Below are 18,040 nucleotides of genomic sequence, written 5' to 3'. Positions count from 1 at the left end.
TCGCAAACCGTGTCATACACGGAGATAAGTCGCATGTTCACCCCGACCACGGCCCCACCGCAAATGGTATTCACGAACGCGGACGTTGAGAGTCCCAACGCAACTCTGCTTACCACTGCTGCGCTGCGAAGCCGCCCCCCAACCAACGCCTGGTGGACTAGTTGGCTTCAGTATACTGGAGCAGACACCACACCGGTGAGCATACATGCATTTCTCCATGTCCATGTTGCGGTGCGGGCTGTGAGGTCCGCCCAGGCAGATATAAATATGTGTGGCGGTTGCACGGGATTCCGAGAAGCGGTGGATATGCTACGGAATGTGGGTTTCCCCGTGTGGGTGGCGACTACAAGTCCAAACCGGACGCCACGTACCCCACTGCATTGCACATGGGCCTAGCCCGAAGCCCATACCCCAACTCCTTGTAGGAGTTTTGCGGGCAGGCTCAATCACATGGCCCCTCTTTACCGCGTGCTTGCTCGCACAGATCAACATGAACCCCTACATGGTGAAGGTGCTCCCAACGGGCCTGTGGGTGGCGTCGCCGCGCGATTACACCCAGCTTGACGGCACCTGCCTGGGCGGAGCCTGCATTCGGTTCGACTTCGACTACAAGCTTCAGATCACAACCACTACTGGGGTCAGCGTCGTGGAGGTCGAGTCCTATGACGACCTGTCGGTCACTTTCGTGTGGCGAGCGGTGGCGGGCGGCGGCGTCGTGATGCGCTCGACGCTGTTGCAGGGCCTGCCGTACGTGACGGTTGAGTTCGTGGCCGTCAAGCCGCGGGTGGTGGTGATTACGGGTGCTATCCTGGCTGCGAACCCCTCCACATGGGCAGCGGCCACCAAGTTCAAGGTGCGTGCCTCCACCATGTGTTTATGGCAGACCATGTGAGGCGGCGGCCAGATAGAGGGCCATAGAGCCTAACCCACAGACTTCAGAGGCGCAGTGCGCCGACCGGCTTTATTTTTCCACCAAACCCCTCACTCATCCGCGCTGGGTGGCGTCTACAGGTGCCGCTGAACAACCAGCTGACTTGGGTCATCTACACCAGCAGCTCTGTGGCCGCCACCTCCACTAGCACCAACTTTGAAGCCACCACCACCTTCACCGGCAGATGGTATGTTGACGCCCGTAGGAAATTGGTGGTTAACGTAGGATGGCAGAGCTACAACCGCCACATTCATTCCCTGTCCCCAGGCGCCTGGCAACCGTGACGCACGCCATGGCCCAGCCCTACGGCTGGCGCAAGGCCGATCTGGCGGCCAACGCCGCCGCCTTTGAGACGCTGCTGGACTCGTGCGCTGCTGCTGTGCCCACCGGTGCGCTGCTCGTGATAGTTGTGTGCACCCCATGTGGGTGCCTGCTGGGCGCCGTAGTTTGATGGCACGCCGTGTGTCCATCTACCCGTGGATATCCTACCATCCCACCTCGTCACTCCCATGTCCCCGCAGGCGCGCGCGTGACGCTGGGCATCCAGCCCGCGGCGCAGTCGCCCACCGGCGCTGACCGCGCCATCCAGCAGATCGACTACACGGTCGTGTCTCTGGACGGCACCGCCTCCACCAACCTGCTCATGTTCACAATGCCCCACCACCGCGAGGCGCTGGTCTCGCCCTCGCCCAACCCGGCCGCGTACCTGATTGTCAAGAGCCCGCGCGGCAATCTCAAGACCGTGGTCGGCACCAAATGGGTATTGGCATTTGAGGTGCGTAACGTTTGAGGAGCGAGCGAGCGCCCACAGCTGTAACAATGTGAAGCCAAGGGATGCATGCTCATATCCTTGCCCAGCCCGGCCCAGCCCAGGAGTTTGACGCTGCCACCCTTCGACTCTTGTTCCCCTCCCCTCCCTCACCAGCTGCCCAGCATCACCTGGGCGGCGCCGGGCGGTGCCGGCTCCAACTCGGCCTACCTGCAGACCATAGCCAACCAAATCACAGCCACGGATGTGAACGCCGCCGGCGGCACGGACGTGCTGCCAAACGCCGCGCCACAGTTGGCTGACATGGTGGGGGCTGGGGCTAAGGCTAGGGCCGGCGCGGGTCTGCCCGGCATGCATCATTACTTGCGATAAGTGTGCAAGGGATGTCCAAAACAGGTTGCAGGCACGGGCTTCAACGCAGCGCTCGTACATGTTGCTGCGCTGGCATGTCGTAGCCCTCAACTGACGCCTTTGGTGTCCTCAACTCGTGACACGCTTCCCGCTCCCGCCTCCTTGCGCCCACAGGCCCGGTTGTATCAGATTGCCACGGAGCTGTCGCCCACATACACCGCGCTCTCGGCCAGCGCCGTGACGCTGCGCAGCAACCTACTGACCATGCTGAACCAGTGGCTTACCTCTAGCGACCTCAGCAACACCCGTGTATTGTCGTATGACAGCAAGTGGTGAGTTTGCCAATCAATGAGCGACGCAAGCTGTATCTCGATGCTTGGTCTCTTTAGGTTTGGTAGCGATCGGATGTTGTGTTCATGCGGCGTGTTCCGATAGGCTTCTTGACGCCGACGCCCGACTCGCCTCTCCCACCACAGGGGCGGCATCATTGCCTACGGGGTCGCCAAGTGGGCCACCGGGTCCGGCGGCAACCGCGACGGTTGGGGCAAGAACAACGCTTACACCAACCACCTGGAGGATTACGGCCCATTGCTGTACGCCGCGGCGGTGCTGGCCAAGGCCAACGTCACCTGGGGCAACGACGTCACGCCCTCGGTGCGTTGTTACCGCCTTGCGTTGTTATCGTACCGTATTCCACGCGATACGCATGCGCCGATGTAAACATGTGTACGGTACTGTTGGTAGCTGCCAGCTTGTGCTTGTGTCTCAAGCTTACCTGCAACACTTCCGCAACACAGGTGATGGCGCTGGTTCGTGATCTGGCCAACCCGCGTGCCGACCTGTCGGACCCCTACTTCCCCTTCGCCCGCCACATGGACTGGTACGAGGGACACAGCTGGAGCACCGGCCTGCTGTCTCGCACCTCAGACGGCGGCATGGTCAACTGGGGCAAGTACCAGGAGGTGAGTGCTTGTGCTGCATCCTGGCCAGTGCTGCTGGGAGCCGTGTGGCCGCAGGCCTCCTCTGGCAAGCTTACATGGGTGGCTCATCCAAACTTGTTGGGAAAGCGCATTCCTGGTCAGGCATGCCGCGGCCTCTAAACATCCACGGTGTGGCCCGCCCCCCGCAGCGCTCGGGCTCCGCAGTGGCCGCCTACTACTCCATCGGCCTGTTCGGCGCCGCCATCGGCAACGCCGACCTGCAGAAGTGGGGCCAGGTGCTGGCGGGCATCGAGGCCGCCGGCGCACGCAACTACTTCCAGATCCTCGCCACCGGCACGGAGGCCTACCCTGCTGGCACATTCTATGTGTGTAACGATGCCGGTACAGAGACCTCGTACCCCGGCTACCCCACCAATGGAAAGCACGTCCCCGGCAAAGTCTACCAGTCGTACGTCTGGTACTGGACAGAGGCCGGCGGCGTCAGCCAGGACGCGGCCGGGTACACGGCCCTGCAGCTCATCCCGTTCCTGCCCGGCGCATCGGAGCTGACTCAGCGCAAGCCCTGGATCCAGGAGGCGTACGACAGCATCGCCGGCTCCAGCACCGCCACGCCGTGGACCGCGTTCCGCGCTTTGCTGGGCTCCGCCACCAGCGCCGCGCAGCAGGGCACGTCGTGGACCGAGGTGCAGGTCAACGTGAGCGCCGACCCCACCATGGTCGATATCACCGGTGGCTCGTTCAGTGTAAAGCACAGCAAGGCCTCGCTGCTCTACTGGGTGGCTAGCCGCAGCTTCGGCGCGGTGCCCGTGCCCGTGCCCTCACCCTCGCCGCCCAGCCCTGCTCCAAGCCCGGCACCGCCCAGTCCGGCGTCACTCAGCCCACCTCCGTCCCCTGCGCCGCCCAGCCCCAAACCACCCAGCCCGCCTCCAAGCCCTGCACCTCCGAGCCCAGCTCCGCCCAGCCCTCCTCCATCCCCTGCGCCGCCCAGCCCGGCGCCACCTGGCCCTCCTCCGTCCCCTGCGCCGCCCAGCCCCAAACCACCCAGCCCGCCTCCAAGCCCCGCACCTCCGAGCCCAGCTCCACCCAGCCCTCCTCCATTCCCTGCGCCGCCCAGCCCTGCACCGCCCAGCCCGCCGCCTTCCCCAGAGGCTCCTCTGAACGCTCCCCCATCCCCGCCTCCCTCGCCCGCGCCTCCGTCGCCTGCGCCGCCCAGCCCGGCGCCGCCAAGCCCACCTCCAAGCCCCGAGCCGCCCAGCCCAGCGCCGCCTAGCCCTCCTCCGAGCCCCGCGCCGCCCAGCCCGGCGCCGCCAAGCCCCCCGCCCTCGCCTGCGCCGCCCAGCCCGGCGCCACCCAGCCCTCCGCCGTCGCCTGTGCCGCCCAGCCCTGCGCCGCCCAGCCCTCCTCCCTCTCCTGCACCGCCCAGCCCCGCGCCCTCACCACCGGCATCGCCCTCGCCAGTCTCCGTCTCGCCTGTTGGTTGGACCCCTCTTGATGTGTCCATCGTGCCCACCTCGGCGCCCCCGGCTGCATTCAGCCGCTACACCAACACCTGGTACAAGGGCAAGTAAGTCCTTGGCTGCGGCCTGAGCCGGCTGGCGACAGACTCCCCGCGCAACCCAGACTTGCTGACTCATAAGTGCCACTTTGCACGTGCCCCGCCTCTCAGTCGTTGCCTGGCTGCCCTCTAACCCTTTCCTGTTGCACGCAGCTACCCCGCCTGGGGCGACTGGACCAACCCCAGCTTCGACAACGTGACCTACGCGCCCCAGGTGGATCTGTTCGCCACCGGCGCCAGCGCCTTCCCCTACCCCACCAACTCCTGGTGGTCGTCCTGGTCGCACAACCGCACCATCGGCTCCACACGCGGCGTGGGCGACGAGCCGGTGCAGATGCACCCCTGGCGCGCCCGTGTGATGCCCAGCTACCTAGAGCTGGTGCCGCCCGGCGTGCAGTGGGACGTCAAGGTGCGCGCCCCTGCTGGCGCCTGGGACTGTGCCTGTGCCTGTGCCTGTGCCTGTGCCTGTGCCTGTGCCTATGCCTGTGCCTGTGCGTGTGCGAAACACACCGGCCTTGGCCTGTTGACTTGACTGCAGTCATGCGGGAGCTCTTTCACATGTCCGCCCTAACGTCGCCTTTTGCGCTGCTGTGACCTCCTGCCGCCGCCTCCTTCACAGCCCGGCTACATTGTACCCGCCTACGACCGCAACATCTCCATCACCGCGGCCGAAGGCTTTGTCAGCCGCCGCATTGTGGACTTCAACGAGATGGGCGTTACCTTTGAGTGGCTGACTGCCACGGGCGTGTCGGGCGGTCCCGGCAGCATGCGCGTTACCATGCTCCAGGGCACGCCCTTCCTCACGGCGCGCTTTGTGGGCGTGACGCCGGTAGTGACCCAGCACGTGGCCTCACCGCTGGTCGTCGGCACGGGCAGCGGTCAAGTGGGCAAGTCCTTCAAGGTGCGTTGCGTGTGCTGCCATGGGTAGCCAACCTGCATGGCATGGGTCTAGCTACACGGGCGGCTGACGGCTGATGAGATGCTTTGTGCTCATGAGTTCCCTATCATTGTGTGCGTCTGAGCAGGTCACCAGCAACGGCCGCATCAGCTTCAAGTACTATTTCAGCCAGACCGTGACCGCGGACATCAACGACACTCGCGTGGCCCTCACCGCGCCCTTCACCGGCGTCATGCGCATCGCCGTCCTCAACAGCACTATTGCGCCGCTGGGCATCCTCAGCAGCGTGGACAGCGTTATGCAGGAGGCGGCATACGACGCCAACGCCGGTGAGTCGGTTTTGGAGTACGGTCATGTAACGCTCGAGGTGGTGAAGGGTTGTGATGCGGCATTTTATCCCCAAGTCATTGCCGTTTGACCCAGCGCACCTCACCCCTGCCCACGCACACAGACATCTACCCGACCAGCGCCACCATGACGCCCGGCTACCAGACACCTGCCCAGAGCGGCACGGGGTCTGAGCGCGGCATTGTGCGCATCAAGTTCACCACAGCCTCCATGTCAGGCACTCCCACCGGGCAGCTCATGATGATGACCATGCCCCACCACCGCACGCACCTGCTGTACCCTGCGGTACCTGGCGCCGGCGCCGCCCGTGTGCGCATGGACGACATGCGTGGCGAGCTGGTCAGCGTGCTGGGAGACGAGTGGTTCCTGGGCTACGACCTTGCAGCCGTCAGCGCCGTCGGGGTGAGGATGCTTGTAACGGCAATGTGCTCTTGGCCATACATGCTTTGCGTAGCACTTCAGCCTCCTTAGGCATCTTACAAAGCTGGTTCTCGCTAACGCTACACGCCCGGCGCCGTTGCTGTTGTGCGGCCCTGCCCGACGCAGTGGGGCGCCCGCAACACCATTGCGGACTCGACCCGCCGCCAGTCCATCATCTCCACGCTGCTGGCTGAGGCCACCTCCTGGCCGGGCCTCACACCGCGCGACGACTCGTATTACGGCGCCTCGGACATGGCCGCAATCGGCCGTATGGCGATCATTGCCGACGAGATGGCGGCGCTGGAGTCCGCCTCGGCGTCTAGCCTGGCGGCGGCCGCCACCTCGCTGCGCACCAAGCTCAAGGCGGCGCTGGACGCGCGGCTGAACGCGGCGGGCACGGGCAACAACGCGTCTCTGGTGTACGACACGACGTGGGGCGGGCTGATTGTGTACAAGGACGCGCGCTACAGCCTGGAACACAACTTTGGCAACCGCGTGTACAACGACCACCACTAGTGAGTGCGCGAGCCGCACTGGCTGACTCGTTTCGAGCTCTGTTCTGCCCTGCTGCCAGGACCTCCTCTTGCAGTACCAGCGCACTCGGTCGTTCCTTTCCTTTCCTTCTTCCGACCCCTCCGTCCTTTCCTTTCCTTTCCCTTATCCCTGCAGCCACTACGGCTACTACCTCATGGGTGCGGCGCTGCTTGGCAAAGCCGACCCCACCTGGCTCACCGCCAACCTGCCCGCGCTCACCACGCTCGTGCGCGACTTTGCCAACCCCAACAAGGCCGACTCCTATTTCCCGCTTGCGCGCATGATGGACTGGTGGGAGGGGCACAGCTGGGCGGGCGGCATGCAGGTGTTTGGCGACGGCAAGAACCAGGAGAGCACCTCCGAGTCTGTGAACGGCTATTACGCTGTCGCGCTGCTGGGCCGCGCGCTGGCGCAGGCGGGCGTGGCGGGCGCAGCCGACCTGACGCGCTGGGGTCAGCTGCTCATGGCAGTGGAGGTGAGCGGCGCGCAGCACTACTACCAGATGACGGAGGCGGCCACTGCGTTCCCGGTGGTGTACCCCAAGCCCTTCCGCGACAACAAGGCGGTGGGCATCCTGTGGAACAGCAAGGTCGACTACTCCACCTGGGTGAGTGCCGTGTCTGTGGGGGAGCGGCGGCCGCATGCAGGGCAGCGCTTGATAGTGTTCCAACGTGATCCTTCCCCACCTCCATGCATGTTTACGAGCCGTTTATCTGCCCCCTGCCGTTACACGCACGCACCGCAGTTCGGCTCGACGCCCATCTACATCCACGCCATCCAGTACATCCCCTTCACGCCCGCCTCCGAGGTGCTGCTGCGCCGCGAGTGGATGGTCGAGTCCTACCCCGTGGCCTCCTTCAACCTCTCCAACCTGGCTGTCACGCCCTGCTGGAAGCAGTTCGGAGACGCAGCGCTGGCCATGCTCAACAGCACGGGCACGGCCACCGCCTGGTCGCGCACCCTGGCCCTGCCTTACACCGCCGCGGACGGCTCCCCCAACTTCTTTGGCGGGTACGTGATGTGCGGGATGCAGGGCCGGTGTGGAGCTGGCAGGGTTGCGGGGCGATGGTCCGACCGTGTCTGTGCTGAGTTGGTTTCAGTACGCGGCATCCACGAGACACTGCCAATAATCTGTGTACCTCTACCTATGCAACTACAGATGGGCTTCACACCCCAAGACAGCCCTGCTGTACTGGATTGCCAGCCGGGAGGGCGCACCCATGCCGTCGCCGCCACCTCTGCCGCCCGCGGCCCCTCCGCCGCCAAGCCCGTCGCCTGCGCCCCCCAGCCCGCCACAGCCCAGCCCGGCGCCGCCAAGCCCGCCACCGGCGCCTGCGCCGCCAAGCCCCGCACCCTCGCCCGTGCCGCCTAGCCCGGCGCCTCCTAGCCCACCGTCGGTCCCGGCGCCACCCAGCCCCGCACCCTCGCCACCGTCACCACCCTTCAACTCGCCTGTTAGTTGGACCCCTCTTGACGTGTCCATTGTGCCCACCTCGGCGCCCCCGGCTGCATTCAGCCGCTACACCAATACCTGGTACAAGGGCAAGTAAGTCCTTGGCTGCGGCCTGAGCCGGCTGGCGACAGAATCCCCGCACAAACCCAGCCTTGATGACTCCTCATAAGTGCCACTTTGCATGCGCCCCGCCTCTCAGTCGTTGCCTGGCTGCCCTCTAACCCTTTCCTGTTGCACGCAGCTACCCCGCCTGGGGCGACTGGACCAACCCCAGCTTCGACAACGTGACCTACGCGCCCCAGGTGGATCTGTTCGCCACCGGCGCCAGTGCCTTCCCCTACCCCACCAACTCCTGGTGGTCGTCCTGGTCGCACAACCGCACCATCGGCTCCACACGCGGCGTGGGCGACGAGCCGGTGCAGATGCACCCCTGGCGCGCGCGTGTGATGCCCAGCTACCTAGAGCTGGTGCCGCCCGGCGTGCAGTGGGACGTCAAGGTGCGCGCCCCTGCTGGCGCCTGGGCCTGTGCCTGTGCCTATGCCTGTGCCTGTGCGTGTGCGAAACACGCCGGCCTTGGCCTGTTGGCTTGATTGCAGTCATCATGCGGGAGCTCTTTCACATGTCCGCCCTGACATTGCCTTACGCGCTGCTGTGACCTCTTGCCGCTGCCTCCTTCACAGCCCGGCTACATTGTACCCGCCTACGACCGCAACATCTCCATCACCGCGGCCGAGGGCTTTGTCAGCCGCCGCATTGTGGACTTCAACGAGATGGGCGTTACCTTTGAGTGGCTGACTGCCACGGGCGTGTCGGGCGGTCCCGGCAGCATGCGCGTTACCATGCTCCAGGGCACGCCCTTCCTCACGGCGCGCTTTGTGGGTGTGACGCCAGTAGTGACCCAGCACGTGGCCTCACCGCTGGTCGTCGGCACGGGCAGCGGTCAAGTGGGCAAGTCCTTCAAGGTGCGGTGCGTGTGCTGCCATGGGTGGCCAACATGCATGGGTCTAGCTACACGGGCGGCTGACGGCAGATGAGATGCTTTGTGCTCATGAGTGCCCTATCCTTGTGTGCGTCTGAGCAGGTCACCAGCAACGGCCGCATCAGCTTCAAGTACTATTTCAGCCAGACCGTGACCGCGGACATCAACGACACTCGCGTGGCCCTCACCGCGCCCTTCACGGGCGTCATGCGCATCGCCGTCCTCAACAGCACTATTGCGCCGCTGGGTATCCTCAGCAGCGTGGACAGCGTTATGCAGGAGGCGGCATACGACGCCAACGCCGGTGAGTCGGTTTGGTGAAGGGTGAAGGGTTGTGATGTGGCATTGTGATTGCCGTTTGACCCAGCGCACCTCACCCCTGCCCACGCACACAGACATCTACCCGACGGGCGCCACCATGACACCCGGCTACCAGACACCTGCCCAGAGCGGCACGGGGTCTGAGCGCGGCATTGTGCGCATCAAGTTCACCACAGCCTCCATGTCAGGCACCCCCACCGGGCAGCTCATGATGATGACCATGCCCCACCACCGCACGCACCTGCTGTACCCTGCGGTACCTGGCGCCGGCGCCACCCGTGTGCGCATGGACGACATGCGTGGCGAGCTGGTCAGCGTGCTGGGCGACGAGTGGTTCCTGGGCTACGACCTTGCAGCCGTCAGCGCCGTCGGGGTGAGGATGCATTCGGAAGTGGCGCCTTGTAGCGGCGCTGTATCTTTGCCATACATGCTTTGCGTAGCACTTCAGCCTCCTTCGGCATCTTACAAAGCTGGTTCTCGCTAACGCTACACGTCCGGCGCCGTTGCTGTTGTGCGGCCCTGTCCGACGCAGTGGGGCGCCCGCAACACCATCGCGGACTCCACCCGCCGCCAGTCCATCATCTCCACGCTGCTGGCTGAGGCCACCTCCTGGCCGGGCCTCACGCCACGTGACGACTCTTATTACGGCGCCTCGGACATGGCCGCAATCGGCCGTATGGCGATCATTGCCGACGAGATGGCGGCGCTGGAGTCCGCCTCGGCGTCTAGCCTGGCGGCCGCCGCCACCTCGCTGCGCACCAAGCTCAAGGCGGCGCTGGACGCGCGGCTGAACGCGGCGGGCACGGGCAACAACGCGTCTCTGGTGTACGACACGACGTGGGGCGGGCTGATTGTGTACAAGGACGCGCGCTACAGCCTGGAACACAACTTTGGCAACCGCGTGTACAATGACCACCACTAGTGAGTGCGCGAGCCGCACTGGCTGACTCGTCTCGAGCTCTGCTCTGCCCTGCTGCCAGGACCTCCTCTTGCAGTACCAGCGCACTCGCTCCTTCCTTTCCTTTCCTTTTTCCGACCCCTGCGTCCTTTCCTTTCCCTTATCCCTGCAGCCACTACGGCTACTATCTCATGGGTGCGGCGCTGCTTGGCAAAGCCGACCCCACCTGGCTCACTGCCAACCTGCCCGCGCTCACCACGCTCGTGCGCGACTTTGCCAACCCCAGCAAGGCCGACGCCTATTTCCCGCTTGCGCGCATGATGGACTGGTGGGAGGGGCACAGCTGGGCGGGCGGCATGCAGGTGTTTGGCGACGGCAAGAACCAGGAGAGCACCTCTGAGTCTGTGAACGGCTATTACGCCGTCGCGCTGCTGGGCCGCGCGCTGGCGCAGGCGGGCGTGGCGGGCGCAGCCGACCTGACGCGCTGGGGTCAGCTGCTCATGGCAGTGGAGGTGAGCGGCGCGCAGCACTACTACCAGATGACGGAGGCGGCCACTGCGTTCCCGGTGGTGTACCCCAAGCCCTTCCGCGACAACAAGGCTGTGGGCATCCTGTGGAACAGCAAGGTCGACTACGCCACCTGGGTGAGTGCCGTGTCTGTGGGGGAGCGGCGGCCGCATGCAGGGCAGCGCTTGATAGTGTTCCAACGTGATCCTTCCCCACCTCCATGCATGTTTACGAGCCGTTTATCTGCCCCCTGCCGTTACACGCACGCACCGCAGTTCGGCTCGACGCCCATCTACATCCACGCCATCCAGTACATCCCCTTCACGCCCGCCTCCGAGGTGCTGCTGCGCCGCGAGTGGATGGTCGAGTCCTACCCCGTGGCCTCCTTCAACCTCTCCAACCTGGCCGTCACGCCCTGCTGGAAGCAGTTCGGAGACGCCGCGCTGGCCATGCTCAACAGCACGGGCACGGCCACCGCCTGGTCGCGCACCCTGGCCCTGCCCTACACCGCCGCGGACGGCTCCCCCAACTTCTTTGGCGGGTACGTGATGTGCGGTGTGGGGCCGGTGTGGAGCTGGCAGGGTTGCGGGGCGATGGTCCGACCGTGTCTGTGCTGAGTTGGTTTTAGTACGCGGCATCCACGAGACACTGCCAACAATCTGTGTACCTCTACCTATGCAACTACAGATGGGCTTCACACCCCAAGACAGCCCTGCTGTACTGGATTGCCAGCCGGGAGGGCGCACCCATGACTTCGCCGCCGCCTCTGCCGCCCACGGCCCCTCCGCCGCCAAGCCCGTCGCCTGCGCCGCCAAGCCCGTCGCCTGCGCCGCCAAGCCCGGCGCCTTCGCCCGTGCCGCCTAGCCCTGCGCCTCCTAGCCCACCGTCGGTCCCGGCGCCGCCCAGCCCGGCGCCCTCGCCCCTGGCACCGCCGCTGCCGCCCAGCCCGCCCACGCCGCCGGACACGCAGGACTCTCCTGTGCCGTACACCCCCTTGGTGGTCGGCAGCGTGGCCCCAGACGCGCCGCCCGGCAGCATCGCCACCGTCAGTAACAACACGCAATACATTCAGGGGTGAGTATTTTGGTTTCGCGCGGCTGGAAAATTGTGTTCATTACAGTCGCCGAGGACCGTGCTGTTGCTGTGCGAGTCAAAGCAGTTGCGTGGCGCGGCTTGTTGTTGAGTTTCCCCGCAACAAGCGCAGCTGTCGGACCTCGAAGCTGACCCCTAGGCCAGGCTCTTAGTCCTGATCTCTTTGCTGCGTGTAGGGGCGTGGTGCGGAGCCACCAGCCCACGCTGCCTGCCAGCTTCTTCCCCTACCCCACCAATACCTGGTGGTCGCCCCTCTCGCACCTCAACCTCGATAACGTCGACTTCAAGGTGCGGCCCTAACGGTTTTGCCCGGGCAGAGCTTTGCATCCAACTGGACTTGCTTGCTCGGCGTGCAGTCCGTCGAGGTTGCATCAGTGAGCAGCAACACAGGTTTCGCCGTCTGGCTGCCAGGCAGAGTTACTTCTTAGCTTTCAGCTGACCGCCCAGCGGCCTCTTCCTTTTTCCTGCCCGCAGACCATGCTGCATCCCTGGCACGTCAAGGTGCAGGACTCACAGTTGGAGATGGTGGCGCCCGGCGCGTACTGGTCGGTGGTGGGCGACACCATTTCGTCCGCCTACTCGCGTGAGGTGGGGCTGGGCGCCGTGGAGGCGCTCGGCCGCCGCAGCATTGTGTCTGGCAACGAGGTAAGCTTTGAATGCGGCCCCCATGCCTGGCGTCCGCTGCGTTACCGGTGTACCGGAGAGATCGTCCAGATTGTGGACCGTTTGCTACCACGCAGCCTGCTGGCAGTCCAGCGCACTCGAGGTTGGGGCCTCGTACTCCCCACACCCTGACGTGTCCTCTAACCGGCTTGCTGCGGCGCAGATGGGTGCTACTGTGGAGTGGCTGACCGACGCCGGCGTGTCGGGCGGCGACGGCAGTATGCGCGTCACGCTGCTGCAGGGCTGCCCCTTCATCACCGCGCGCTATGTGGGCCTGACGCCCATCATCCGGCACAAGGTCACCGAGGCGCCGCTCATTGTGGGCACCGGCCTGGGCAAGATCGGCACGTCCTTCAAGGTATGACGCGTTCGCATAGAATCTTGTGCTCGCCAAGTCGTGTCTTCAGTCATGCCTCCGTGTGCGACGGTCGTGCCTTCATGCCAATGGCTCATCCACCTGACGGCCTTGCTGTGCGAACCCAATTCGTCAGGTGGAGAACAACGCCGGCATCACATACAAGTACTACTTCAGCCAGCGTGTGACGGTGGACATCACCTCTGGCTCCGTGGTGGTCACCTCGCCACTTCCCTTCACCGGCGTGCTCCGTGTGGCGGTGCTCAAGAGCTCCATGGCCGACGCCATCGCGCTGCAGCCGCTGCTCAACGTGGACGTGGCGACACTGGCGGCGGTGGAGCAAGTGTACGACGCCAACAGCGGTGAGTACGGCAGCCAGCAGCGTGCGCTACTGCTGGCGCGCGAACACGCTCCAGCAGGTGTCACGCAGCCCACAGCTAGCCTTCCCTGTTGTGTCAGTGCCTGCGGCCGCTGCACCCGTTACCGATCCTGTTGTGCCCCGGCCCCATCACCGCTTGCCTACAGACATCTACCCGGTCGGCGCGAGCGTCAAGTATGGCTACCAGACTCCCGCCCAGAGCGGCACGGGGTCTGAGCGCGGCGTCCTGCGCATCAAGTTCACCACAGCCTCCATGTCGGGCACCCCCACTGGGCAGCTCATGATGCTGTCACTGCCGCACCAGCGGCCCCGCCTGCTGTACCCGCCCGCCCCCACCGGCCAGCTTGTGCGCGTGAACGACTTCCGCGGTGAGCTGGTGCACCGCCTTGGCGACGACTGGGTGCTTGCCTACGACCTGCCGCCCGTGTCCTTCACCTCCTTGAACGGCGTGACCAACACGGCGCGCCGGGACGCCATCGCCACTACGCTCATCAACGACATCTCTGGCTGGAGCGGCATGGAGCCGCGCAACAACGGCTACCTGGGCACAAGCGACCTGGCCGCGATCGGCCGCATGCTGAGTATCGCCGAGGAAATTGCGCCGCAGCTGCCGAGCGGCACCACCAAGGACTGGCTGCTCAGCCAGGTCGTGTGGGCGCGCACGCGCCTGACCGACAGCCTGGATGCGCGCCTCCGCACCTCCACCATCAACTCGTCCTTCGTGTACGACAGCACCTGGGGTGGCCTCATCCTGCTGGGTGACGCCAAGGACGGCCAGCTCAGCAACTACGAGCACCGCACCTACAACAGCCACCACAGCTCGGGCGGCTACCTGCTGGCTGCGGCGGCGGCGCTGGCCAAGTCCAACTCCACCTGGCTGGCGGCGCGCCAGGCCAACGTCATGGCGCTTCTGCGCGACTTTGCCAACCCCAACAAGGCCGACCCTTACTTCCCCTTCGCGCGCCACATGGACTGGTGGGAGGGGCACAGCTGGGGCACGGGCACGCAAGTGTTCGTGGACGGCAAGAACCAGGACAGCAGCTCCGAGGCCGTGAACGCCTACTACGCAGTGGCGCAGCTGGGCGCGGCCGCGGGCGACGCCGACCTGCGGCGCTGGGGCCAGCTGCTCACCGCAATCGAGATTGCTGGTGCGCAGCACTACTTCCAGTCCCCATCCAACGGCGCGCCCGCCTCACCCTACGCCTCGCCCTTCAAGGACAACAAGGTGGTGGGCCGCCTGTGGAATGGCCAGGTCGACCGCGGCACCACGCGCTGGGGTGACGCGGTCCTGACCAACCAAGCCTCGCATTACGCGCCCTTCACCGCCGTCAGCCCCTTGCTGCTGCGTACCGACTGGATTGGCGAGTCGTATGCGGTGGCCGCGGCCGACACCACCACCGCCACCGCGGCAGGCACTGTAGGGTGGTCCTTCATCGCCAACATGGCGCGCGCGCTGACCACCGACGTCAGCGGCGCGTGGAACGCCATCTCTGGCGTCTCGCCCACGGACGCGCGCTTCTTTGGCAACTGGCCCTCGGCCCCGAAGTCGGTGCAGCTGTACACGATTGCCAGCTGCGACACACCACCCACGCCTTCGCCCTCGCCACCTTCGCCTGCGCCGCCCAGCCCGGCGCCGCCCAGCCCTCCTCCGAGCCCTGCGCCGCCCAGCCCGGCGCCGCCCAGCCCTCCTCCAAGCCCCGAGCCGCCCAGCCCGGCGCCGCCTAGCCCTCCTCCGAGCCCTGCACCGCCCAGCCCGGCGCCGCCTAGCCCTCCTCCAAGCCCCGCGCCGCCCAGCCCGGCGCCGCCTAGCCCTCCTCCGAGCCCTGCACCGCCCAGCCCGGCGCCGCCCAGCCCTCCTCCAAGCCCCGAGCCGCCCAGCCCTGCGCCGCCCAGCCCTCCTCCGAGCCCTGCGCCGCCCAGCCCGGCGCCGCCTAGCCCTCCTCCGAGCCCTGCGCCGCCCAGCCCGGCGCCGCCCAGCCCTCCTCCAAGCCCCGTGCCGCCCAGCCCGGCGCCACCCGGCCCTCCTCCGAGCCCGGCGCCGCCCAGCCCTGCGCCGCCCAGCCCTCCTCCGAGCCCGGCGCCGCCCAGCCCTGCGCCGCCCAGCCCTCCTCCGAGCCCGGCGCCGCCCAGCCCTGCGCCGCCCAGCCCTCCTCCAAGCCCTGCGCCGCCCAGCCCGGCGCCGCCCAGCCCTCCTCCGAGCCCTGCGCCGCCCAGCCCGGCGCCACCCAGCCCGCCTCCGAGCCCGGCGCCACCCAGCCCTGCGCCGCCCAGCCCGGTGCCGCCCAGCCCTCCTCCATCGCCTTCGCCACCCAGCCCCAAGCCGCCTAGCCCATCGCCACCCAGCCCCAAGCCGCCTAGCCCATCGCCACCCAGCCCCAAGCCGCCTAGCCCATCGCCACCCAGCCCTAAGCCGCCCAGGCCATCGCCGCCCAGCCCTAGGCCACCCAGCCCATCGCCACCCAGCCCCAAGCCGCCTAGCCCTAGGCCACCCAGCCCCAAGCCGCCATCGCCATCGCCTCCTAAGAAAACTCCTGGCGGTACTGGACGCCGCCGTCAACTGCAGCGCGAGAGCCGCAACTTCAAGCGCCATTCCCGTCGATTGGCAATGTGAGTGGCTATCCAGCCTGGTGCCCGCTGAGTCACACGACGGGTATGCGACATGAGTCACATGAAGGCTGTGTCTCGGCGGGAGGGGGGGCAAAAGACGGACGCAGTGCCGGTGGACTTCAACAGTGCAGAGGAGTACTTCGGCCTCTGGAGGACTGCTTTCATTTTGCTATAATTGTGACAGCTTATTTATACAAACATTGACGGGCTTTTAGGGCGCTGAAATCAAAGCGTACCTCGCCTCATTTTTCCGGCACGGCGGTGTGTGCTCGGATGACAGTGTCGCGTGCGCAGTGAAGTTTACCCACTTCCCGTCTTAGTTAAAGTGCACGGCCGTCCGAAGACGTTTATATCAAGCTCCTCTGCATGCAGCGTGCATCTTGGCTGCCAATGAAGTTATGCGGCCGGAGTCCAGTGCACACACACTTTGTTGCATAGATTGCATATGGTCAAATGGTGCAAGGCGTAGCACGGAACTGGTGCATCTCATATACGGAGATACAGTGTTTGGATTGGCTATTGTAGGGAGTATACTTTTGACCTGGCAGTTTGTTTATCCTGTTCTCGTGCTCAATCGTGCGTTGGAGGCTCTGCCATTATATATGCATAGAGCACTGAAGATGTGCGCAGCAATGTGTACAAGTGCCAATGACGGGCATCTGTTTGGAGTGTGTGCATCAGGATGGAGGAACCAGCAGTACGACAAACGTCGTCAATCTTGAGATCCCTGCTTGTCATCACACCTTGAGCTGCCTGGCGTCGTGTCCAGCCTGGCACAGCCACTTAGGCCGTGACGTATCATGGTGATTTCGTTGGGATTCGGATGTCGTCAGGGTGCACTCCTGGTTTTTCGTGCTTGAGACTGTGTACGTGATTCAGCCTAGTCACCTTGGGCTACATGAGCCCGCTGGGTGCGTGCAGGGGTGCTGGGTGTCTTGGTGGATCAGCGCTCCCATGCAGTACCTTTGATGTCGATGCAAAGCTGTGGCATAGCAAAGCCGTGGCATAGCAGACGTGTTGATGTTGCGCCGCAAGCTGTGCATGCGCGAACCGCCAGCCAGGTAGCGGCGAAGGCCGCTGGTAAGGACTTGTAAACTCTGAATTCTGGGGCGCGCTCTGTACGACCGCTTGACGTATGAGTGTATGACCCTTCCAGAGAGCGTCGCCGCGAGCTCGAGCATCAGCATGCGGGACGGCAATGCGGGATGTGGTGATACGGTACCGTACGTGGGGGCGGATGGATTGCCCTATCTGCAGCGGCGCTGCGCTTGTGCGCAGCCAGGGGAGTTGGGGACCCCTTCCCTGCCTTCGTTGGGCGGCGCAGGGTGAAGGGGATGGGGGAATGCGTATATACTGTCACTGCAGCTATCGGAGCAGCACTGGCAGGTTGAGTATGTGCTGGGGGCAAAACGTGCAGCGCGTGGGCGGTGCGGGCCGCTGTGCAGTACATCTACCGCTGGAACGGCTTGCTCCAAATGCTGTATGGTTGCGATATTACAAAGAAGGGACAATCCGACCAAGCAAGGGTGCCCGTGCACCCAGGTCAAGAGGGACCATCTCCGGCCCGAAAGGAAACCACCCTCCCCCCAGTTGGCTACCGACCTTCCACAACCGTGCAACAGGTCTTCGCGTAATGCGTGTCTCGGCAGCTGCACAGCGAGTCGAAGCTAAGCCCAAGCCCGCCAAAGCCCCACCAACGTACAGCAAACCGCACTAGCGCACGAGGCGCAATCAAACCGGCGAGGCGTCAACGCAGGTACACCGGGCACGTAGTCCGGCGACGCCCACGTCGACGCCCCACACCCACAGCGCACACACCAGAGGCACACCGCTCCCACCACCCACGAGCAAATTAAGGCGAGGGGGGCGGGGAGCCCACATCATCAGGCAACACTAGCAGCACACAGTCACCCGCACCCCGCGAGAGGAACGGATGGTGCGCAGGCACCGTGGCCCAGGCTTTCGGGCGGAGGCCGAGACTGACATATGATTGCAGCCGGCCCCAGAAATCAGCAATAACGGACACACTGATGCGCATG

At 65.2% G+C, this 18,040-nt stretch overlaps 1 protein-coding gene across 1 annotated transcript; it reads left to right on the top strand.

Annotated features, from left to right (window-relative positions):
* Positions 1–27: 27 nt before the first annotated feature.
* Positions 28–17,503, top strand: CHLRE_12g513400v5 (uncharacterized protein). Its single transcript, XM_043068266.1, has 31 exons — positions 28–195; positions 485–853; positions 1,012–1,118; positions 1,199–1,320; positions 1,453–1,706; positions 1,857–2,006; positions 2,226–2,383; positions 2,528–2,705; positions 2,849–3,013; positions 3,181–4,556; positions 4,701–4,956; positions 5,167–5,448; positions 5,573–5,774; positions 5,897–6,195; positions 6,340–6,728; positions 6,883–7,354; positions 7,493–7,758; positions 7,907–8,293; positions 8,442–8,697; positions 8,881–9,162; positions 9,282–9,483; positions 9,575–9,873; positions 10,033–10,421; positions 10,571–11,042; positions 11,181–11,446; positions 11,593–11,979; positions 12,174–12,285; positions 12,472–12,642; positions 12,824–13,018; positions 13,152–13,377; positions 13,541–17,503. The coding sequence occupies exons 1-31, from the start codon at positions 64–66 to the stop codon at positions 16,003–16,005; spliced, it is 11,286 nt and encodes a 3,761-aa protein (XP_042918361.1). The 5' UTR covers positions 28–63; the 3' UTR covers positions 16,006–17,503.
* The last annotated feature ends 537 nt before the right edge of the window (positions 17,504–18,040 follow it).

This window comes from Chlamydomonas reinhardtii, chromosome 12 (genome assembly GCF_000002595.2).
Source record: "Chlamydomonas reinhardtii strain CC-503 cw92 mt+ chromosome 12, whole genome shotgun sequence".
In the NCBI taxonomy this organism is placed as follows: domain Eukaryota; kingdom Viridiplantae; phylum Chlorophyta; class Chlorophyceae; order Chlamydomonadales; family Chlamydomonadaceae; genus Chlamydomonas; species Chlamydomonas reinhardtii.
Note: the sequence above shows the minus strand (reverse complement) of the source record. Positions and strands in the feature narration are given on the sequence as shown.

What these genes read in the sequence shown, in the direction of transcription:
- CHLRE_12g513400v5 (XM_043068266.1), top strand. Translation starts at nt 64, where the DNA reads ATGGTATTCACGAACGCGGACGTTGAGAGTCCCAACGCAACTCTGCTT. An exon ending in TCCCCCAACTTCTTTGGCGG is followed by an intron (nt 7,759 to 7,906) that starts GTACGTGATGTG and finishes ATGCAACTACAG; the next exon opens with ATGGGCTTCACACCCCAAGA. An exon ending in AAGTGGGCAAGTCCTTCAAG is followed by an intron (nt 9,163 to 9,281) that starts GTGCGGTGCGTG and finishes GCGTCTGAGCAG; the next exon opens with GTCACCAGCAACGGCCGCAT.